At 49.2% G+C, this 21,613-nt stretch overlaps 2 protein-coding genes across 5 annotated transcripts; one reads left to right on the top strand and one right to left on the bottom strand.

Moving 5' to 3' along the window:
• Positions 1-1,072: 1,072 nt before the first annotated feature.
• RFXANK (regulatory factor X associated ankyrin containing protein) lies at positions 1,073-13,400 on the bottom strand. Of its 4 annotated transcripts, none has more exons than XM_028713644.2 (9): positions 13,268-13,400; positions 10,436-10,591; positions 9,973-10,056; positions 9,117-9,182; positions 8,036-8,136; positions 7,820-7,945; positions 5,713-5,779; positions 3,273-3,353; positions 1,073-1,961 (listed from the first exon to the last, which is right to left on the bottom strand). In XM_028713644.2, exons 1-9 carry the CDS (start codon positions 13,398-13,400, stop codon positions 1,903-1,905), a joined length of 873 nt encoding a protein of 290 aa, XP_028569477.2. In that variant the 3' UTR covers positions 1,073-1,902. The 4 variants fall into 4 exon arrangements, with proteins under 4 accessions (XP_028569477.2, XP_028569476.2, XP_028569472.2 ...); XM_028713643.2 differs by having other exon boundaries at positions 10,436-10,646; positions 13,268-13,396; XM_028713639.2 differs by lacking the exon at positions 13,268-13,400 and adding an exon at positions 11,328-12,648.
• On the top strand, positions 13,303-20,511 carry BORCS8 (BLOC-1 related complex subunit 8). The gene is made up of 4 exons (XM_028713645.2): positions 13,303-13,435; positions 14,534-14,646; positions 19,180-19,244; positions 19,910-20,511. Exons 1-4 carry the CDS (start codon positions 13,399-13,401, stop codon positions 20,013-20,015), a joined length of 321 nt encoding a protein of 106 aa, XP_028569478.2. The 5' UTR covers positions 13,303-13,398; the 3' UTR covers positions 20,016-20,511.
• The last annotated feature ends 1,102 nt before the right edge of the window (positions 20,512-21,613 follow it).

Raw genomic sequence — 21,613 nt, 5'->3', positions numbered from 1 at the left:
GGAGTGTTTCTGTGTCTCAGTGTTGTTCCGGTTTGTCCTAGCGGAGAGACGCGCAAGATGAGCGCTCGATCACCAGGAGAGTTATGAGTTGTTTTTCTACACGATTAAAGACTGGAAAGAGATAAGCAAGAACGCTTGAGTGCAGCTTGATTTATTACACACACACAGCAACAGTTTCTACGCTGCGTACACTCTGCTACAGGTAGCTGACGGGAGAGCTGAGGGGAGCGCGCAGAGGAAGTGTGTGGACTCCAGCCAAGAGCTACATATTTGGGAGGGAAGTAAAGCTGAATGGCTGCGTTGCGAAATGGTGCATGTCTAAAAAGTGCGTCACCAACATGGAAAGTTTGGAAAGCTCTGCTGTGGACAGTATGAGGTTGGGGGACATGGTAAACTTCCATTTTTTCACATAGTGTGCATGCAAGGTTTATGTATCAGCGTCAGGCAAGTAGGTTCTTCCATTCATTTATCAGTTTTCGTTGGCCGAGGGACATGGCAAGGAAGTGGAATCTGCAATACACAAAACACGACTCCAGAACCCCACCACCCGCCTTGCCTCAATCAAAGAACCCCCCCCCCCCGTTAAATATTACCCTTTCCACATCTCCTTTCAAATTTCTCCCAGGCTGCCAGAACGGAGGCGATCTTTCCCCGGTGGCGGAATTCTACCCTGAGGATACAAATTCTCTGCAAATATCCTTTTTTCCCTTCCCTCCCAGTTCACTGGGCCGTGCGGGGGTTGGGGATGGAGTCCAGAATTTCGTTTTCCTTAACTGTTCTTCCCTCTACCATTTCTCCGTCGAGGAAACTCCTCTCAACAAACTCAAGATCACCTTTGAAAACAGCACAGATTTCTTCGGACGGGTGATTGTCTACCAGCTTGATGTCCGTGGGGTGAAACTTTGACTCTGGAAGTCCTCATGTGACTGTTTTTTTTTTTTTTTTTGGTGCCTTTTTCACAACAGCCAAAACCTCACAAATCCGATTCTGCAGTTGTTCTGCAACTTGAGGACATCCCATAAGTTTACTTACGGCGGGAATGCAAGTTGTAACAATAAAAAGACATATAACGAATAGTGAACAATAATTTATTTTGTATTTTTATGCCGAGATATTCATTCCTTTATTTAAAAAGAAAGCTCTTCACAGCTGCTCACCTGGAGTCCTGGTTCGCCCTAGGCGAGCGGAAATAAGCAAGCCTGCTGTTTAAGACAAGCACAGTGTAGCAGGGTCACCTGCTTAGCAGTTTCAGCAAGTATTCTAGGGACAGAATAGTTTCTTCCATTAATCGGGGATGTTCAGTTGTTGCCATTTCAAATTTTAAAAGTATGGTACGTAGTACTTTTTTTTTGGTTCGGGAATCTGCAAAATTCTCTCTCTCATCGCACGCATCCCAGCTCAGAACAGTTTGCAAACGGCAGTGGGGGAAATATCAGGTGCCTTCTTATTTGCAGCTTGGCTTGCTTCTGCGAGCCACCTGGAGTTCCTTTGCCTCCGGAAACTTCTCCTCTGGCTGGAGTCCGGAGTCTGGATTTCAGGGGTTCTGAATAGTTCTGGTGCTTAGTGGTCATCAAGTTGATAAATGAGACCTCCGGGTATAGGGCGGTATAAAAATTCAATAAATTAATAAAAAATAGCAAGCTGATGGCAACAAGCAGGTTGGGGGGGGGGTCGTGTCTTGCCGTCAAACCTAACCCCTCCACTGCCCCCTCTTTCCACGAGGGCTGTAGCGAACTTTTTAAAGCCCGGTGACTCAAATATCCAACCCTGTCTCATGTGCCTCAGATCAGCCGCTCAGTGCAGAAGGCTTTCCCTTGATTCCACCTTCAAAGCAGAGAGGAAAATGGTGGGGGGCAGGGAGAAGGTCCTCCCCCCCCCCCCAGTCTGACAAGAAGTCCTGTGTCACTCAGGTTCTCTGCTCCGCAACAACTTGAGGATATGTTTTTCCATCACGTGTTGCACTAGGGAAGGGAGAGGGAAAGCATAGAATGAATTGATTGACTTGCTTTTAAAAAAATAAAATACAGAATTCCAGTTTACATTTATCTACTTCATTAAATTTATGCACTTGTTGATTTATTTCTTTAAAAAAAGAAAGAATTTCAACTTATATTTACTTATGTCAATAAATTTATGCACTGCTTGATTTTTCCCCTTAAGTCCCCTCAAAGTGGTTTTAAAAAGGTAAAGGGACCCCTGACCATTAGGTCCAGTTGTAACCGACTCTGGGGTTGTGGCGCTCATCTCGCTTTACTGGTCGAGGGAGCCGGCGTGCAGCTTCCGGGTCATGTGGCCAGCAGGACTAAGCTGCTTCTGGCGAAGCAGAGCAGCACACGGAAACGTCATTTACCTTCCCGCCAGAGAGGTACCTATTTATTTACTTGCACTTTGACATGCTTTCGAACTGCTAGGTTGGCAGGAGCAGGGACCGAGCAATGGGTGCTCACCCCGTCATTGCGGGAATTTGAACCGCCGACCTTCTGATTGGCAAGTCCTAGGCTCTGTGGTTTAACCCACAGCGCCACCTGCGTCCCTCAAAGTGGTTTTACAAGCAGCTTAAAAGAATAAAGACAATAAAGCGTAAAAACAACTCTTGCTGATGTTATCTTTGGAATGCTTTAAACCAGGGTTTCCCAAGCTTGGGTCTCCAGCTGTTTTGGGATGGGAACTGCAGTCCAAAAACAGCTGGAGACCCAAGTTTGGGAGACACTGGTTTAAACTAAAAACAGGTCAAAACAGACATCAGCATTCCTTGCGTTTATATACACTTTCATTTCCCTCAAAGTGGTGACCATTTTTCTCTCCTCTGCCACCACATTTAATCCTCACACAACAACCCTGCCAGGTAGGTCAGGCTGGGAGAGGCCGTGACTGGCCCCCAAGGTCACCAGCCAGCGAGCTTCATGGCCAGTGGATTTGAGCCCTGTTCTCTCCCAGGTCCTTGTCCCACTCTTTAACCACTACGCCCCACTGCCTCTTTTACACACTTGGTGTGTGGGTGAGGGCGATAAAGGGCCTCCTTGCGAGGATGCAAGCCTGAAATGCTTTCCCAACCCACGCTTGGAGGTTCTCCGCCATTCTAAGGTAGCTGGCTCTGTCCATGGAGGCTCCATTGAGGAATCAGAAGAAACTAAGAAGGTCAAAAGGGACCCCCACCTTGCCCAGTCTCCTGGATGCCCCAACGGGAAGCCCCCCACAAGCGGAAGGCCCTCATGAGCACCACGGCCCCTTGACGTGTGACCCTCTGGCCACTCCCATGTTTCCGAACCCACCTTTCTTGTGTCCCAGAGCGACTGCCAGGTCCATCGGGGTGTATCCTGAATCTGCCTCGGTTGTGAGATCAGCACCGTGGGCTGAGAAGAGGGAAGGGAGACAAATATTTTATGTATTTTATTTTAGTGCTATGTTCTTCTTTTTTAAAAAAAAACTTTACACACACATTCTTTATTAAAGTCCAAAGACCCACAAAAGCAATTTCAAAAGCAAATACATTCCTAGGCAGCCACTGTGTTTTATCCAGAGTGTGTTGATTTCTATTTCGTATTACCTCAGAGAGAAATTTTGCCACGGCCAGGGTAATATCATTTGCCTCAAGGCGATACATGAGATAGGAGGTTTCAGGATTTCCAGGCAAGTTTGCCGATAAGGGTTTAAATAATTGGTTCCTGCCTTGTTTATGCAGCCCAGAATGTAGTAAGAGATGTCCACAGGTTGCATGTGATCACTGTATGCAATATCCCATAGTCCCCAAGGATTTAAGGGCAATATCATAACCCAAGATATATTTCATACAACAGACAGAGTGAGAACACAGGCAGAGTCTATTCTGATACGGTCTACCAGTCAGTCTGCCATTTAGGGCTTCAGATGGGAATACAGTGGTGCCTCGCAAGACGAAATTAATTCGTTCCGCAAGTTTTTTCTTCTTGCGAGTTTTTTGTCTTGCGAAGCACGGTTTCCCATAGGAATGCATTGAAAATCAATTAATGCGTTCCTAGGGAAACCGCTTGCCAGGCTGGCGGTGCGGAGAAGGGCTTTTCTCCCCACCGCAAGCCTTCAGCACAGGTATGGGAACAGAGGGGAAGGCGCGCAGCGCTTTCCCTCTGTTCCCGGGGCTTGCGTGGGAGGAGGGTTTTTCCTCCCCACCGCCAACATTCAGAACAGCATTCTGAATGTTGGCGGTGGGAAGGAATACCCTTCTCCCACCCCAAGTCTTCAGGACAGCCATCCGAAGGCTGGCGCGGGGAGAAGGTCTCTCCGCCCCCCCCCCCACGCCAGGCTTCGGTGCATCCTTCAGAGGCTGCTGCCATAGTCACGCGTCACTTCTCCAGCTGGGAGAGGGTCGCGGGGCTATGGCTTCTTTAGCCCCGCGCGCGCTCTCCCAGCTGGAGAGGTGACGCTCGGCTATGGAGGCTCCTGCCATAGGCGCGCGTCACCTGGGAGAGGGTCGCGGGGGGCTGCTTTAGCCCCGCGCGCGCTCTCCCGGCTGGAGAGGTGACGGGCGCCTATGGAGGCTCCTGCCATAGGCGCGCGTCACATCTCCAGCCAGGAGAGGGTCGCGGGGGGTTTCTTTAGCCCCGCGCGCGCTCTCCCGGTTGGAGGTGACGCTCGGCTATGGAGGCTCCTGACATAGGCGCGCGTCACCTGGGAGAGGGTCGCGGGGGGCTGCTTTAGCCCTGCGCGCGCTCTCCCGGCTGGATAGGTGACGCGCGCCTATGGAGGCTCCTGCCATAGGCCCGCGTCACCTGGGAGAGGGTCGCGGGGGGCTGCTTTAGCCCCGCGCGCGCTCTCCCGGCTGGAGAGGTGACGCTCGGCTATGGAGGCTCCTGCCATAGGCGCGCGTCACCTCTCCAGCCGGGAGAGGGTCGCAGCAGGCTGCTTTAGCTTCTTTAGCTTCGGAGCATCCTTCCGAAGCCTGGCGGCGGGAAGAGGTCTCTCCACCCCGCCGCCAGGCTTCGGAGGAGGTCCGAGGACAGTGGGGAAGACGCGCTGCGCTTCCCCGCTGTCCCGGAGATTTCCCTATGGGCTTTCGTCTTGCAAAGCAAGCCCATAGGGAAATTCGTTTTGCGAAGCGCCTCCAAAACGGAAAATCCTTTCGTCTAGCGGGTTTTCCGTCTTGCGAGGCGTTCGTCTTGCGGGGTACCACTGTACATTTAATCTGGGTTTGGGCTGGGTGTTCACCAGCATGTGGATGATAAAGGTAAAGGGACCCCTGACCCTTAGGTCCAGTCGTGGCCGACTCTGGGGTTGCGGTGCTCATCTCGCTTTATTGGCCAAGGGAGCCGGCGTACAGCTTCCGGGTCATGTGGCCAGCAGGACTAAGCCGCTGCTGGCAACCAGAGCAGCACACGGAAACGCCGTTTACCTTCCCGCCAGATCCACCTATTTATCTACTTGCACTTTTCAAACTGCTAGGTTGGCAGGAGCAGGGACCGAGCAACAGGAGCTCACCCCGTCGCGGGGATTCAAACTGCCAACCTTCTGATCAGCAAGCCCTAGGCTCTGTGGTTTAACCCACAGCGCCACCCGCGTCCCTACTTGCAGTAGACCCACTGAAATCAATGGACCCACTTTACTAACACTCGGGAGGAAGGCCCCATTGGTTGACCCCCTCGTTCTCAGCTGTGGCCGAAAGGAGGCAAACTTGGCTTCTCCATCCGAAAATGAGATTGTCGCTCAGGTATGGAAGCACCTTCCCCCGACACCACTTACCTAGCAAGGCCTCAATGCATTTGACGTGGTTCCCGCGCACGGCATAGAGGAGAGGGGTCCCGCCATTCTGCGGAGGCAACCCAAAAGCATCAGCACAAGGAGGAAAACACACACACACCCCACACTTTCTTAGGCAAATAGGCAAAAAAACTGAAAATCCTTTGATAAAAGATACCATTGATATTTAGTTGGAATATAAAAGAAAAGTGAAGATATAAAAGGAAACCAGTGAAATTTACAAAATATTAGTAGAATCGGAGAAAGCCTGCACCCCCCCATGGCCTGGCTCAGAGGGCTGGCACTCAGAGCAGGTTGCTGGCATCCGCCCATCTTGAGAGCCCTTCCTCTAAAAATAAATCAAGGTTCTAGTCCTCAGCTTTCTGGAGAGAGTGTTTCCCAGTCTTCCCTAGAGATGCCCTCTGTATGCACAGACGGTGCTCTGACGGCTAAGCTGCAGCCCTTGCCCTTAACAACAAAACAGGTTTCCAGACCTCATGGTTCTGAGTACAGGGCTGATTTACATAGGAAGCTCTCTTTTACTGACTCCCTCTCATTCAGGGCTGTCTACACAGACTGGCAGCTGCTCTCCGGGGTTTCAGGGGATGCCCCCAGCCTTCTCAGGGTCTTCTGGATACAAATCAGATGCTCAACCTTCCCCTAGAAATAAATCAAGATTCTAGTCGTCAAGAGTCTGAAGCAGCAGCAGGGCAGAATTGGACAGGAAGCTGCCTTCTACCAAATTAGACCACCGACCTGCCTAGCTTAGCGCTGTCCACACTGCCTGGCAGCATCTCTCCAGGTGTTCACTTTCCTAGCCCTGACTGGGGATGCCATCAGGAACTGAACCTGGAACCTTCTGCATGTAGAGCCCCTCTCCTATCCTACTTCTTAGGGGCGTTGAGAGGCTGAAAACTGGCCGAAATGTGGCAGGGGGTCAGCAAACTTTTTCAGCAGGGGGCTGGTCCACTGTCCCTCAGACCTTGTTGGGGGTCGAACTATATTTTTTGGGGGGGGGGGGGAGAACGAATTCCTATGCCCCACAAGTAACCCAGAGATGCATTTTAAATAAAAGGACACATTCTACTCATGTAAAAACATGCTGATTCCCAGACCATCTGTGGACTGGATTTAGAAGGCAATTGGGCTGGATCCGACCCCTGGGCCTTTGTTTGCCTACCCATGGACTTTCAGCCTTTCTCAACCTGTGGGTCCCCAGATGTTGTTAAACTACAACTCCCATCACCCCTAGCTAGCAAGGCTCAGGGATGATGGGAGTTGTAGTCCAACAACATCAGGGGATCCACAGGTTGAGAACCGCTGGACTAGATGATCCTCAGGGTCTCTTCCAACCATAAAAATGCTGCAACCCTTTCCCATTGGGAAGTCGTCCTATCCTCTGGATCGCTGGGGCTGCCCTTTCCGGAACCTTTCCCAACTCTGCAGTATCCTTGTTGAGACAAGGCAGATCTGTCTAGGTGCTTTGGCTGTTTGAACTCAGGCCCAAATAATCCTGGTTTCTGCATCAGGCAGATGCAGCGTTCCTGTTAAATCAGCCCTTCCTTTGCCTTCATGAGGACTGGAATCCTGGGCGATGTATGTATTCCCATTTACAGCCAAGAGGTGGCAGAGGAGGGCGACCAAGATGACCAAGGGCCTGGAAACCAAGCCTGATGAGGAACGGTTGAAGGAGCTGAGGATGTTTAACCTGGAAAAGAGGAGATATGAGAGCCATCTTCAAATATCTCAAGGGCTGTCAGAGGGAAGAGGGAACAAGCTTGTTTTCTCCTGCTCTGGAGGGCAGGACTCGAACCCATGTCTTCAAGGAAGACATTTAGCAAGAAGTTTTGACAGTAAGAGCTGTTCGACCATGGGATGGAAGGTGGTGGCCTCTCCTTCCTTGGAGATTTTCCAGCAGAGGTTGGGTGGCCATCTGTCCTGGATGCTTGAGCTGAGATTCCTGCCTTGCAGGGGGTTGGACTAGATGACCCTTGGTGGCCCCTTCCAACTCTACAATCCTATGATTCTATGAATGCGGGGCCTGCCGAAAGCTGATTCAGGTCGGCAGGGCCATACCTGCCCCCCTTCCAGCCACCAATGCAAAAGTTACCCAGTCGTAAGTGTTGATGTCCACGTCCTTCTCCAGGAGTAAGGTGACGATGTCCGTGTAGCCCCCCATGCTGGCGAGAGACAGGGCGCTCTCCCTCTCCTTTGCAAGGATGTGGGGGTCTGCGCCCTGGGGAGAGAGGACACACAGGGCTGCAGCCGCGGCAAGGAAAATGCAGGTGACCCCTGCGCTTCTCCCTCCCCACTGCACGTTCCTTACCCATTCCAGCATGCTGCGGATGGTCTCGATCTCTCCAAAAGCCGCGGCCCACATCAGAGGCGTGAAGCCCCGCTCGTCGGGCTTGTTTAAAAGGTTCTCGCCTGTCAACATTTCCAAAATTAGGGAGTTTATTGACACAGGGGTAGGAAAGTTCAGGGGTCTTCATGTAGGCCGCACAACGGTCTTTCCCGGCTAAGTGAATTAAGTTATGGTAGCATTTGGTCAGGGGTCAGCAAACTTACCACGCCTCAGGCCAGTGTCTCCAGCACCGATCGCGCAGTGGGCCAGAGGGCGAGGGAGCGCGTGCTCACACACTATTTCCGGCGCACTTCCAGGTCGGAGGAGCACCAGAAATAGTTTGTACGCATGTACACGGGCTCCTCCAACCCAGATGTGCACCAGAAATAACGCTTGCGCATGCACAAATAACACCTGTGCATGCGCAAATAACGCTTGCACATGTGCACAAGCTATTTCCAGAGCTCCTCCTCCCCGGAAGTGGGCAGCCGTGCAGCACAGCGCCAGTAAGAGCGGGCGGCGGCAGCAGGAGGCAGGGGTCGCCGCGGGCCGGATAAACGAGTCCCTTGGGCCTTATCTGGCCCGCGGACCTTAGTTTGGGGACCCCTACATTTGGTTTTACAACAGATTTCTCTCATTCTCTGCACGGTTTGTTTTTAATTTTTGTGATTTTCCTGAGCGCTGGCTTGAACAGCTAATGATTTAAGCGGTGCAATTGGGGCGGGTGATTAATAAAACTAAGGGGGCAGTGGAAGCATAAAAAAAGAAGGGAATAAAATTTTGAAAAACCATGTTTCATCTGTTGTGTAATAACAAGTAGGTTTTGAGGAGGGTTATTTCAAAGAAGAAATATTGCACTGATATGTTAAGTGTTGCAGAATAATGATTTGATATAACCTTGTCTGGAGGAGAATTTTGCTGATCATTGTAAATAGCTGTCAAATGATTAAATAAAAGTTTTTAAAACACCTTAAATAAATAAACCGACCCTGTGAGGCACATTCTAGCTAGTGGGCAGGAAGTCAGAAGCGGGTGGAGGGGGGGCTGGGTGTTCCTATTTCACCTTTCCTCAGATTTTCCTTCAACAGGACCAGTTCTCCCTGGGCTGCCAACTGATGAATAGAAAGAGCTGCAAAAATAAAAAACAAACAAACAGGATTTCATTGAGAACTAAAATGGGGAACAGAATGCAATCTTACAGTAAGGGGCTGCACAGAACCCAAATTCCAAGCCAGTTTTTGAAAAATGATTGACCTGTTTTATGCAATGGTATTCAAACCATTCTTGTCTTTGCATAATTCATCCTCATAGGGAGGGGGGAAGCAAACGCCTTTCATGATCGCTAGAAATGTTATTCACTGGCAATCATGAGGGATGGAAACTTGACTTTTGGATTAATGCCTTTAAAAAGAAATGAAATAAAATGGCCTGAGGAGTGGAGGGCAGATTTGATCTTGAGCCCTCTGTTCATGAAGGGAAAAGGAACGGCTTGGTGGGTGTTAGAGACCATTGGGAAGTCAATTAATAGAGAAAGCAGCACAACAGAATCATAGAACACACAACCCTGTGATTAAGATTCTTGTGCTCTACCAACTCAGCTAATCCTGAACCTTGACTGATTTTTAACAAAAAACAAATTTATTTCCCTCTTCAATGTTCTAGTCTTCTTGAACAACAAAAAAAGTGTATAGCCCGTCAGTTTACCAAGTGGTTTGGGAAGTCAGTTCAGAAAAGCAGCATAACAGGATCATGAACTTTGAATGATCTTAACAAGGGGCTAGTCCTCTAGAGCAACAGGAAAAAAATGTATAAATGGGGGAGAATTGAAGCCACCTTGGCTTCAAGTGATTCACAGCCCCCGCCCCCCATTCCCCAGCTAATGGAAAGCAAAAATGTTTTGTGGCACAACAACAACTCACTGTCCAGAGTGGCCGGCAAGGCAGATGCCTCGTTGCCACGCTGCCGGTTGGTCAGGGTGGTTGCCAGCTTCAGACTGCTTCCATCTGCATTTTTGAAGACAGACAGACAAAAGACATTAAACCTGGAACCTTCATTTTTCAAGGACCGCTTCTCTCCATGCGAACCAACCTGGACCCGGCAATCACCACCTGAGGCCCTTCTACATGTGCCTCCTCTGTGAAAAGTCCAGAGGGTGGCCACACAAGAACGGGGCCTTTTCTGCGGTGGCTCCCTATAATGTGGGATGCTCTCCCCAGGGAGGCTCGCCTGGCGCCTTCGTTACATATCTCTAGGCACCTGGGGAAAACATTCCTCTTTTCCCAGGCCTTTGGCTAATTAAACAAATTAAAAGGTATACACATTAAAAGTGAAATGGAATGAAATATCCTTTTTGAGGAGAGGCGACCGGGTTTGAAGACTTGCCATTTGGTGCAGGAACAGCTTGGTTCGGGTCGTCTTTCTCCTCCGAGTACGGATACAGCCGCAAGATGACTGATGCCTGATCGTCCTCCTGGTCGCTGGCGGGCATCTCTGGGTCCTTTGAGGGGGCGTTGTGGGTCATTTCGGCGACAGGAGCTTCTGGAGAAATTGTGAAGGGGTCTATGGCGGCGGCAGGTCTACAGCGCCCTGAGAGCTTTGACACAGCAAAGAAACAGGAACACAAGAAACTGCCCTCAGACAGAGTCAGACTGTTGGTTGACCTGCTTCTGCACTGTCTACCCTGACTTGCTCTCCAGAATCCAGGCACGTCTGTGTCATTGGGCATCGCACCAGGCATGCAAAGCAAGGTGCTCTGCCACGTCTTCAAAATTAAAAAGATTCTAGTCCTCATTATTCTCCTGAAAGCTGCCTTGTACTGGGTCAGGTGGGGGGCATTCCCAACCTCACCAGCAGATGCCCAGGACTGAACCTGGGACCGTCTTCAGACAAATCGTGCATTCTGTGGGAAGGGTCATAGCTCAGGGGTTAAGGATGAGGTGCTAGTCCTCATGGTTCCAAGCCTTTTGGCTGGTTAACAGGAGCAAAGGAAGTTTATGGACAGTCAGGCCACTGGTCCACCAAGCTCAGGGCTTCCAGTACTGACTGGCTGGAGCTCTCCCGTATTTCAATCTCAGAGGGAGCCTCTCAAATTCCTACCTGGAGAACTGAACCCGAGGCCTACTGCATACAAAGTATTATAATTATATTTTTATTTTTATTATTATTTTATACCCTGCCCAACTCTACTCTGATCTGTTTACAACCCTTCTGAGGTCACCCCCGGGCCAAGTCTTGGAGGGATTTCCTGCCTCCAACATGTGACGTAAGAACTCACCAGCCTCTCCCATTAGAAGGGCGATGACGTCAAGTTTACACATAGCCCTTTATCAAAGGTTGACGATCACGGTGCCGCCAGATCCACTTTGACGCATCTTCCCCTCTCTTTGCTCTCTCTGTCCGTCCGCGCAAAACTGAAAGTAACTTTCTCTTCCCACAATGCATTTGCAGCCGCTCCCGCGGGGTGGCGGTGGAGGCCTGGCCCTTTAAGAGCTTCTGAATGAGGTTGCGGAAGCCGGTATTGTTATGAATGAGCGGCGCAGCTCAGCCTCCGCCCCGCCCTCCAGCTCCGCCAATCACCGGCCACTAACTAAGAGGAAGCGCTTCCCCTAAAGGACGGTTTAAAGGGCCAGCCGTTCAATTGTTTTCTTTTTTTAAAACCCTCTAGAAAATTTGGTTTTGATTATGTTTTAATGCATTGTATTTATTTAACGTATTTATTAGACCGCTGTTCTGAGCCAACGCCCGTCCATAGCAGCTTCCAATTGAAAACAATAAAATATTGTTTTTATTACCCTATAAAACTGTTTTTAAAAAATATTTTATTTTTTACAAAATACTACAAAATTTAAAAAGTTAAAACACTCCACATAAACTTTAACAGCTGTCATCCTCAGAACCAATGAGCACTGAAGGCTCAGAGGCTTACATGATTTAACAGCAGGCAGCTATTGAACTGGTCCAGCCCCCTGCAGGCTGTAGTGATAATCTCTTCCGTCCTTTGTCACCCTAGTGCCTCTCAGATGGTTTGGACTATAACTCCCATTAGCCTCAACCAGCATGAGGGTCTACGCTGAGTAGAACCTCAATACATACCCAGAGTAGACCCATTGAAAGGAATAGCTTGCATCGAACTCAGTCCTACTCAAAAATTAGACCCACTGAAAGCAATGGACCTAAACTGGTCACTTCTATTCATTTCAGTGGATCTATTCAGTGGCGTATCACAGAATCATAGAATTGTAGAGTTGGAATGCAGACCCTCCAAGCATCCCTATTTTCCAGGGACAAACCCGGATTTACAGGAGCTGTTCCAGTTTCTCATATGAACCTGGAATGTCCCGCTTTTCCTTAGGAAGCCCCTATTTTCACTGAAGAAACGTTGAAGCGTATGGAATTATGCAACCCCTGAGCCAATGAGATAGGTAACTATATAACCTTTAGAAGAAATCTGAAGGCAGCCCTATATAGGGATTTTTTGGTTGATGTTTAATGTTTTATTCTGTTTTTATATATGTTGGAAGTCACCCAGAGTGGCTGGGGCGACCCAGTCAGATGGGTGGGATACAAATAATAAAATTATTACTATTTTGAGGGAATAGGATGTCCCTTTTTTCATCAGAGAAATGGGAAGGGACCCTCAGAATCATCTAGTCCAACCCCCCGCAATGCAGGGATACGCAGCTGTCCCTTATGGGGCTCGAACTTGCAACCTTGGCATTATCAGCGCCACGCTCTAACCAACTGAGTAATCCATTTGACCTATAGTTTGAAAACTTTCAAGGGGAAAATGAAAGAGAGGTCATTTGCAAAGGCACCCGTTTCTGTGCCAGACAAATCTAAGGCCAGCTGAAATTCTAAATGCGCATATTAGGGAATAAGCCCCATTGAACCCTGGTGGCCTCACTTTTGAGCAGCCATGCATTTATTGGCTAGAGTGAGGAAACTCCTGCGTTCAGCCAGGAGGGACCTCCAAGGCCCCTTATGGCTGGTCTGTCTGGAAAGACAATGGAGTGCGCCTCCAGGGGTGAAGCCAGCCAACCGCCTTGGGGACTCCATTCCGGATTTCTGGGGGATGTACAGAACTCCTGAGCCTGCTCTCCTCCCGAAGGGATCCCCCGGTGGAGAGTTGGGGGTCAGAGTTTCCCTTCTCCCCAACAGTCGAGCCCCGTCCGCCCCTCACTTCCCTCGACAGCGCCCAGTGGGAACCTTTCTCACCGGACGGTGTTTCCGAGCGGCCCCCCTTTCGGCGCTGCACGCGGCCCGTCGGAAGTGGCCCGGCAGCTGTCCTCCTTGTCCGGTGCCGCGGCCCGCTTTCCCCTCCGCCGCTTCGGGCTCTCCCGGGGATCATGGAGGAGCCGGAGATGCAGCTCAAAGTGAAGAAAGGTAGCGGCGGAGGAGCCACTTCCGGTGGTGTCGCGCCCAAAGGCGTCCGGGCAGGAATGGGGAGGGAGGGAGGGGGCGCGCAATGATTCGCAGGAGCGCAAAGCCGCAGCCCAGATTTGTGTGTTTGTTTTAGGGAAGCGCCTAAAAAGCGGCCCCAGCCCCTCTTTTCCCAAGCTCATGCCTTCAAACGGAACGCCATGCGTCAAGAGCGCCTCTGAGCCTGTGCAGATAGCATTCCCCTGGCAGAAAGCCGCCTTCTCTCCGGGACAGGCTGGAGCCCCGGGAAACGATGTTTTATTGTTTTTTTAAAAAATTTTATTATTATTATTATTATTATTATTATTATTATTATTATTATTTCATATTTAATCCACAGAAAGAATAGTAACATTATTCTTTCATTAGTATTAATATTACAATGTTGTAATTCCCTTCATGTCAATAGTATGTAGTAGGGGGGAACGGAGTTAAAGCCATTCCCACCTGTGTTTATTGTGGGGGGGGGGGGTGGCACAGTTGTGTTGCATTGGAATTGGCTTGCATTAGACCCATTGAAAGCAATGGCCCTGAGAGGTGTGTGAAGAGGTCACCCAGTGGGCTTCATAATGGAGTGGGGATTCGAACCCTGATCTCCCAGGTCTTTGCCTGACACTCTCACCACTACACCCCATTGGCTAGACCCCACTGGCAATGATGCAGGTCTATAAATTAAGTAGGTAACTAAAAATGGAGAAAGCAAAATGTCACTTAGAGAAGGATCTGAAAAAAATTCCTGGAAGCCTGAATTTGTTTTATTCTGGATTGTTTTATCTCAACCGCATTGTGATTTTTTCCCCCTTTAAAATACAAAGCGTTATAGAAATGATAATAATAATAATCCCATTGCAAAAAAACATGGCACCTAGACATTTTGTTGTGACTGCAGCCTAGGTTTAATGTACCATTTGGTAAGTAGGTTATATATCTGAGTTTCTAACACTGGTAATGGTTGTAGTAGTACTGATGATGATGATGATGATGATGATAGCTGTCTGGAAAGGATTTCCTGGCTTGGCAATGAAGCTGCAATTAAAATTAACATCTCCCCATTCTTCCTAGTGACAGACAAGTTTACGGAGAGCATGTATGTCTTAGCCAACGAACCTTCTGTGGCTCTGTATCGGCTTCAGGAACACGTCAGGCGCTCCCTCCCGGAACTGGCCCAGCATAAGGTATGGCACCTTTGAACCCAGGAGTGAAAAAACTCAAATGCCCACCATGCTTAATCATGGACCCTGCATTGCAGGGGGTTGGACTACATGGCCCTTGGGATCCCGTCAAATTCTGTGATTCACCAGCACCAGATCAGCTAGCTGAACCTGCCCCACTTCAGTGTACATTTAGGGGTTGTGGGGGTTACTGCTTTAAACAGTCCTGCCTTTCTCCAAAGAATCCTGGGACCTGTGGGTTGCTGAATATAGGGAGCCCCTATATTCCCCTCTCAGTACTCGCAATTCTCCAAGCACATTTTGTACCTGTCGGCCCTCTGCAACCGAGTGATTAGCTTATATGGTGCAGCTGTATAAATTAAGTAGGTAAATAATTATGAGGAAAGCAAAATGGATGGCGCCTGATGTCTCCACCACCTGGAGGTTCATTCCTGGGGATCATTGGATCTGGACTGTTTTCACACACTAATACAAAGTCCTGTAGAATCTATCAGTTCTATTTTATCTGCACAATTGGAATGAATTTCAGGAACCAAAATGCCAAATGCCTGAGCAGGAGTGGTGAACAATGTTATAATTAATTGTTGTCGCTTCAATTTCCCCACTGCCCTACTTACAGTTGGGAAGAATATTCCTATGTTATGAATGGTCCATGTCACCATTAAGAAAAAGAGGTTAGAATAGGCCAATAGATCTGTAGACTGTCTCTGTATCAAGTGACTTTCTTCTTTAAGTTCTCAAAGCTCTTAACCAAGCTCAGGGTTGTCCTCTGAACTAGCCAGATGTTGAACTGAGAATCAATCAGTCCATCCGTCATTTGAAAAATAAGACTTTAGAGGTGTCTTGCCTCAAAATGGGGACTGGACATTCCTTTCTGGCAACTGCAACCTTGGTTTAAGGAGACATTTGGTGCCTGGCTCATATATCTGAGTTTTGAACAGAGCCCAAAGCTCCAGTTCCAAGGGAAGAGGAACTGATTGTTAAATCATCTTGGGAATTGTAGCTCTGGGAGGGAGAATATAGGTCTCCTAACAGCTCCCAGTACCATGAATGTACAGTGGTACCTCGGGTTACAAACACTTCGGGTTACAGACTCTGCTAACCTGGAAGTAGTACCTCAGGTTAAGAACTTTGCTTCAGGATGAGAACAGAAATAGCGTGGCGCCAGGGGGAGGCCCCATTAGCTAAGGTGGTACCTCGTCCTAACAAACCCTGACTCTCCTCCAGGGAGTTTTCAGCTGCAGCATCGGCACGCGCCGCCATCTTTGTAGGGAGTCAAGAGAGATCTAAACGCAGCATAAGGGGTTTCTATAGTATAGTGTATTTTAAAATGGGGTTTCAGAGTTTTTAGGGGTTTTTGAATGTTTTATGTAGTTTTTCAATGTCATTGTTCTGCATGGGACAATGACAATAAAGATATCATATATCGTATACCTCAGGTTAAGAACAGTTTCAGGTTAAGAACGGACCTCCGGAACGAATTAAGTTCATAACCAGAGGTACCACTGTAGTAAAATCTTTTATCAGAGAACCTGCCAGCCTTCAAATGTTGTCGCCTCCCAGTGTTCCAGTGGAGAGTCAGATAGGATGGATGAGTGTAGAAACATGAGCAAGCCCACAGTTAATGCTTGAAGTTTTATAGCGCTTTTATATTTTGCTGGAAAGAGCCCAGAGTGGCTGGAATAATCCAGTAAGAATTATAAAATTGTTGTTGTTGTTGTTATATTACTACTACTACTACTACTACTACTACTACTACTACTACTACTACTACAGGATTGCCAACCCTGCCTGCCCTCCATCAGGAGAGGGCCATTTCCCTCATCTCATTATATTTTGTATTTATTGATTACGTTTCTTTCTCGCCTTGTTTCCTCCAAGAAGCTCCAGGCAGCGTGTGTGGTTCTCCCTCTCCCCATTTTAGCCCACAACAACCCTGTGAGGGAGGCAGTTGTTGTCATCGTTGTCATTATGGTACAGATTTGCGGGCTTCTTCATACAGCGAAGCCAGCCTTCGCAGCACAGAACCAGAGCGGGGTGCACAAATGCAAGCCCTGAAACCAGCCAACTCTAAAGCAACAAAACTATCCATGCTGAAAACGACAAAACCATTTCACCACATATAAAGCTTATTTTTCCATAAATAACTGGGTTACAGGAGCTGCTGGTGGTGAACACGAGTCTCTCCTCCGCCCCACAACCTCCTCACAACCCTCCTGCGAGGTAGGCTAGGCTGAGGGGCAGTGACTCTCCCCCAAGGTCACCCAGGGAGCTTCCTGGCCCAGTGGGAGGATTTGAACCTCGGCCTCCCAGGTCCTATGTGTGCAGATCAGTCTCTGGAGGGAGGGGGTTGGTTCTTACTGGGAGGGGGAGATGCTGGATGAGAGGGTATTTCGTTTTTTTGGAAAAGGGATAGAGAGTGAATACAGCAGGGAGGGCAGATGTTATCCGGGCTGCTTGTTCCCAAACTTATTTAAAAAGTCCCTTGTTTAATTTAGGGGCTTGTATTAATAGTGGTGCCGTAGGGAGAGCAGGGTTCTGGAAGAGAATGCTAGCGAAATGGAGAAGGTCACCCTGCTGTCTTTCTTCCTTAAAAAAGAAAAAAATTCATCAAGGATTTATTCATCTTTTCCAACTAGGCAACATCTCATGGATAAGCTGTCCTGGCGAGAGAGAGAGGGATTTGTTATTCCCCAGTTCCGAGTTAAAGAAAGCAACCTCCTCCCTCTGTTTTCCCCCACCCCCCTTAGCTCTCTTTTGGGGACTGGGATCTGCTGTTTGTTCCTCCCCTGCCCCCTTAATGTGCCGTTAATTCCATTGTCTTGAGCATTAGCCAGCTTAAGCTAATGCAAGTCATCCAAGGGAGGCAATCTGAGATTTTTTGAATTTTCTGGACTTGGGGGGCATGAGTGTGTTTTGCATTAAGCCACAGCTACCTTTCATTCACCCCTTTAGTTTTTTTAAAAAGAAGCTAATGGGCCTTTGGGGTTGGCATCCGTCTATCTCGGGAGGCAATGGAGTGCACCTTTGAGGGTGAAGTCAAGCTGCTGGAAGGTTGCAGCACCTGAAACCAATGCAGGAGAGACATATTGCATTGCAGCCGGGGCAGATGAAGGCGTCTGGTTGTGCTGCTGCAGATGCACCAGGGCATTTCTTCTCTCTGTGCTGCTCCCGGCACAGTCACTCCTCCTCTCATCACTGCTATGGATGCAAACCTGACTGCAGGCATCTTTGTAACGCAGAGTCTGCCAACGGGCCCACAGAGCACCTCCTTGGGGATCCGGCCATCTTCCATTCTGTGCACGTGGCCAAGCCGGAGTAGACATCCCTGAGACAGGAGTGCGAACAAGCTGGGAAGGTGGGCGTGGGGGAGCCCATTTTGGTTTGAGACTCTGTCCTGCCATGCGATGCCCAAATCTTTCTGGTACAGCACCTGTGACCCAGTGTTAGAAACTCAGATATATAAGCTCATCGCCAAATGGCTCATTAAGCCAAGCTTACAGTCGGGTGGCGCTGTGGGTAAAAGCCTCAGCGCCTAGGGCTTGCCGATCGAAAGGTTGGCGGTTCGAATCCCCGCGGCGGGGTGCGCTCCCGCTGCTCGGTCCCAGCACCTGCCAACCTAGCAGTTAGAAAGCACCCCCGGGTGCAAGTAGATAAATAGGGACCGCTTACCAGCGGGAAGGTAAACGGCGTTCCGTGTGCGGCTCTGGCTCGCCAGAGCAGCGATGTCACACTGGCCACGTGACCCGGAAGTGTCTTCGGACAGCGCTGGCCCCTGGCCTATAGAGTGAGATGGGTGCACAACCCTAGAGTCTGGCAAGACTGGCCCGTACGGGCAGGGGTACCTTTACCTTTACAGTCACCAAAGCAGAATGCCTTGTAGCCATTTGGAGGGTGGTTGGCTCTAAAGTTGTATTTTTCAGTACGACTTTTTGATTCTTTACATTTATTCTGATTGTGTGGATAAAATATAACGGATAGAATTCTACAGGATGGGGCCTTAGTGTGTGAAAACAGTCCAGATGGGGGAGACGTCAGGCCCCATCCTGGCACCCGGGCCTCTTCACTTGGTTGCAAGTGGCTGATAGCCAGGTACAAAATGTGCCTGGCAATTTTCGAGTGCAGCTGTGACCGTATAATAAATGTTTGATTGACTAAGGAGTTTGTTTTCTCTGCAAAGGAGGTGACCCATTGTGTCTCTGAACCTTGGCTTCTGTGGCTAAATCTGCTGTCCGTCTGCAGGGCTTTCTTGCAGATAAGTTCAGATATTTAAGCATAACAGGCCAGCCTTATTTTGGAGAGGTAGGAGGCTGCCCATTGCCCCTCTGAATGACTCATGCAATTGTAGACCCCCTAAGGGTCGTTGCAGCCTTTTCTCCTTGGGCAGTTTGTGACCGGAACCCCCACCCCACCCCAAAAGCACTAGGGTTGGTCTTTGGACGTGCTGCATGGCAGTGTTTAGCGCATCAGGCTAGAACTGAGGAGACCCAGGTTGCTTCTTGGAGATCATCACCCTGTCACCTTTCCTCCTTGCAGGCCGACATGCAGAGCTGGGAGGAGCAAAGTCAAGGGGCCATCTACACCGTGGAGTACGCTTGCAGGTACTTGGGGGGAAGCCTTCAGGGCTGCATCCCTTTCCCAAAGGTCCTTCCCAAGCACCCATAGATAGTCTGCGGTTGGGGGGAAGGCAGCAGAGGGCCTCCAGCATTGATCCCCATTTCCATGGCTAACTGTACTAAACTGAAACCAAAACCCACACTGCTTAAAATTAGAATTCAGACTTCCAGGTATCTCATCGCAGCTATGAGAACTCGGAACTTGACATGCAATTCAGAAGTCTAGTGAAGGGAAGCTATAGTCCCGCTCTGCTCTGCCTTGGTCAGAACCCACCTGGAGTCCTGTGTCCTGTTCTGGGCTCCACAATTTGAGAAGGATATTGACAAGTTGGAAGTGTGGAGAGGAGGGCAACTAAGATCTGGTAACCATGCCTTAATGAGGAACAGTTAAGGGAGCTTGGTATGTTTAGCCTGGAAAAAAGGAGACTGAGAGGAGATATGAAACATGCCATCTTCAAATATCTCAAGGGCTGCCACATGGAGGAGGGAGCAAGCTTGCTTTCTGCTGCCCCAGAGGGGAGGATCCAAATCAACGGCTTCAGGTTACAAAAGGAGATTCCAACTAAACATCAGGAAGAACTTTCTGACAGCAAAATAAAAATATATAATAATAATAATGGCATCTCAAGTGCTCTCTCTCTCTTTTCCAGTGCCATCAAGAACATGAAAGACAGCAGCGTTTATTTCAAGAGCATCGAGGGTCTGCTCAGGCACACCATTGCCGTGAAAGACCGCCTGAATGCTGCCCGCAGGTAGCTCCAGGAAGCCCCCCCACGAACCCCCCCTCCCACCCCCAGAGGAGTCCCAGGGTCTGGTCGGCGCAAGAGGCCAAGACAGTTGATTGTGGCTGACTTTTTAAATTAAATCTTGTTAATATTAAAGCTCCGCAAGCAGCAAGCCGATAACATAATGATGTTTATTGCAGTGTGTGTGTGTGTGTGTGTGTGTGAGAGAGAGAGAGAGAGAGAGAGAGAGAGAGAGAGAGAGAGACTCTTCCTGTGTGCTGAGAGTGAGGGTTTTTCCTACATTCCTTGTGCTTGGGAAAGGTGTGGCAGGAATATGTGAACTGACCTTATCCCAAGTCAGGACTTTTGGCCAGTATTTCCTACTCATCTCCAGGATTTGAGACTCGCGTAGTGGGCGGGGGTCTTTTTCCCAGCCTGGGAACCTGGGACCTTCTGTGCACAAAGCAGATGATTGGCAGCCCAGTCAGAGGGGCAGGGTACAAATAATAAAAATATTACTATTATTATTATTTGTAGTAGCGTTATTTGTATTATTACAGCTGAGTTGCAGCTCTTCTATTTTATTTTTTTTAAACAACAAGTTAAGATCCTAGTCCTCATGATCAGTGCTTTTTTCTATATACCCACCATGAAGTCATTACAGGAAGTGCCACACTTCTTAGCCACAACAAAGGAGGTGCCAGTACTACCTACTCTTGAGGACCCCCTGAAAGAAAACACTGCTCATGATTCTGACTTAAAATCAGACCCTAGGAAGGTGCCGTAAACCAGGTGGAGCCATTGGTCCATGTAACTCAGCACGGTCTACACTGATTGGCAGCAGATCCCCGGAGTTTCAGGCAGGGAGTCTTTCTGAGCAGGTGCTGGCGATGCCTGGGATTACTTGGGAGCAAATCTGTAGAATAACAGAATTGTGCATTTGGAAGGGGGCCCATGGGTCATCTAGTCCAACCCTTACAATGCGGGAATCACAGCTAATTTGGACACTGCTTTCCAGCCTCTGTAGCTGGAGGTTCCATTACTAGTGGCTTGCTGGTACAGTAAGATCGCATCTTATGTGGGGGTTCGGGTGCAAAGGAAATTGCATATACCGCAATGGGGGGGGGGGGGAGAATACGCCATACTCCCAGAGCCCATGCAGTCCCAGTGCAAAAAGCTTTTAAACGCTCCGCCTTGTTTGGATTTAACCCACACAATTTCAACCAGCCTGCCCTCAACCGCGTACGGTAGGAATTGCACAAGTGTAATTATGCGTAAGATGCAATGCGTCTGCCCTCACCAGACTCCCCTAATCCCCTTTCACATGCCTGGAGGCGGTTGGAGGATGGATGGTGCTTAACGGATTGAGGTTGAATCCTAACAAGGCAGAAGTAATGTTTTTTGGGGGGGCAGAGGTGGGGGACTCCCTGACCCTGAATGGGGCAACTGTGCCCCTGAAGGATCAGTTGCACAGCCTGGGAGTCATTTGGGACTCACAGCTGTCCATGGAGGCGTATGTCAATTCTACGTCAAAGGCAGCTGTCTGCCAGCTCCATCTGAGACTACCTGCCCGCAGACTGTCTTGCCAGTACGTTTCCAAGCACAATTCAAAGTGTTGGTGCTGACCTT

This window comes from Podarcis muralis, chromosome 18 (genome assembly GCF_964188315.1).
Source record: "Podarcis muralis chromosome 18, rPodMur119.hap1.1, whole genome shotgun sequence".
Classification (NCBI taxonomy): domain Eukaryota; kingdom Metazoa; phylum Chordata; class Lepidosauria; order Squamata; family Lacertidae; genus Podarcis; species Podarcis muralis.
The sequence above is the reverse complement of the archived record's forward strand: the minus strand, read 5'-3'. Positions and strand labels throughout refer to the sequence as shown.

Bases quoted from the DNA above. Each gene is read 5' to 3' on its own strand.
- BORCS8 (XM_028713645.2), top strand. From the start codon at position 13,399: ATGGAGGAGCCGGAGATGCAGCTCAAAGTGAAGAAAG. The intron at 13,436-14,533 runs GTAGCGGCGGAG...CATTCTTCCTAG, and splicing joins GCAGCTCAAAGTGAAGAAAG to TGACAGACAAGTTTACGGAG. The intron at 14,647-19,179 runs GTATGGCACCTT...TCCTCCTTGCAG, and splicing joins CGGAACTGGCCCAGCATAAG to GCCGACATGCAGAGCTGGGA.
- RFXANK (XM_028713644.2), bottom strand. From the start codon at position 13,400: ATGATCCCCGGGAGAGCCCGAAGCGGCGGAGGGGAAAGCGGGCCGCGG. The intron at 8,137-9,116 runs GTGAAATAGGAA...AAATGTTGACAG, and splicing joins GAAGGAAAATCTGAGGAAAG to GCGAGAACCTTTTAAACAAG. The intron at 5,780-7,819 runs GTAACTTTTGCA...TTGCCTCCGCAG, and splicing joins ACATCAACACTTACGACTGG to AATGGCGGGACCCCTCTCCT.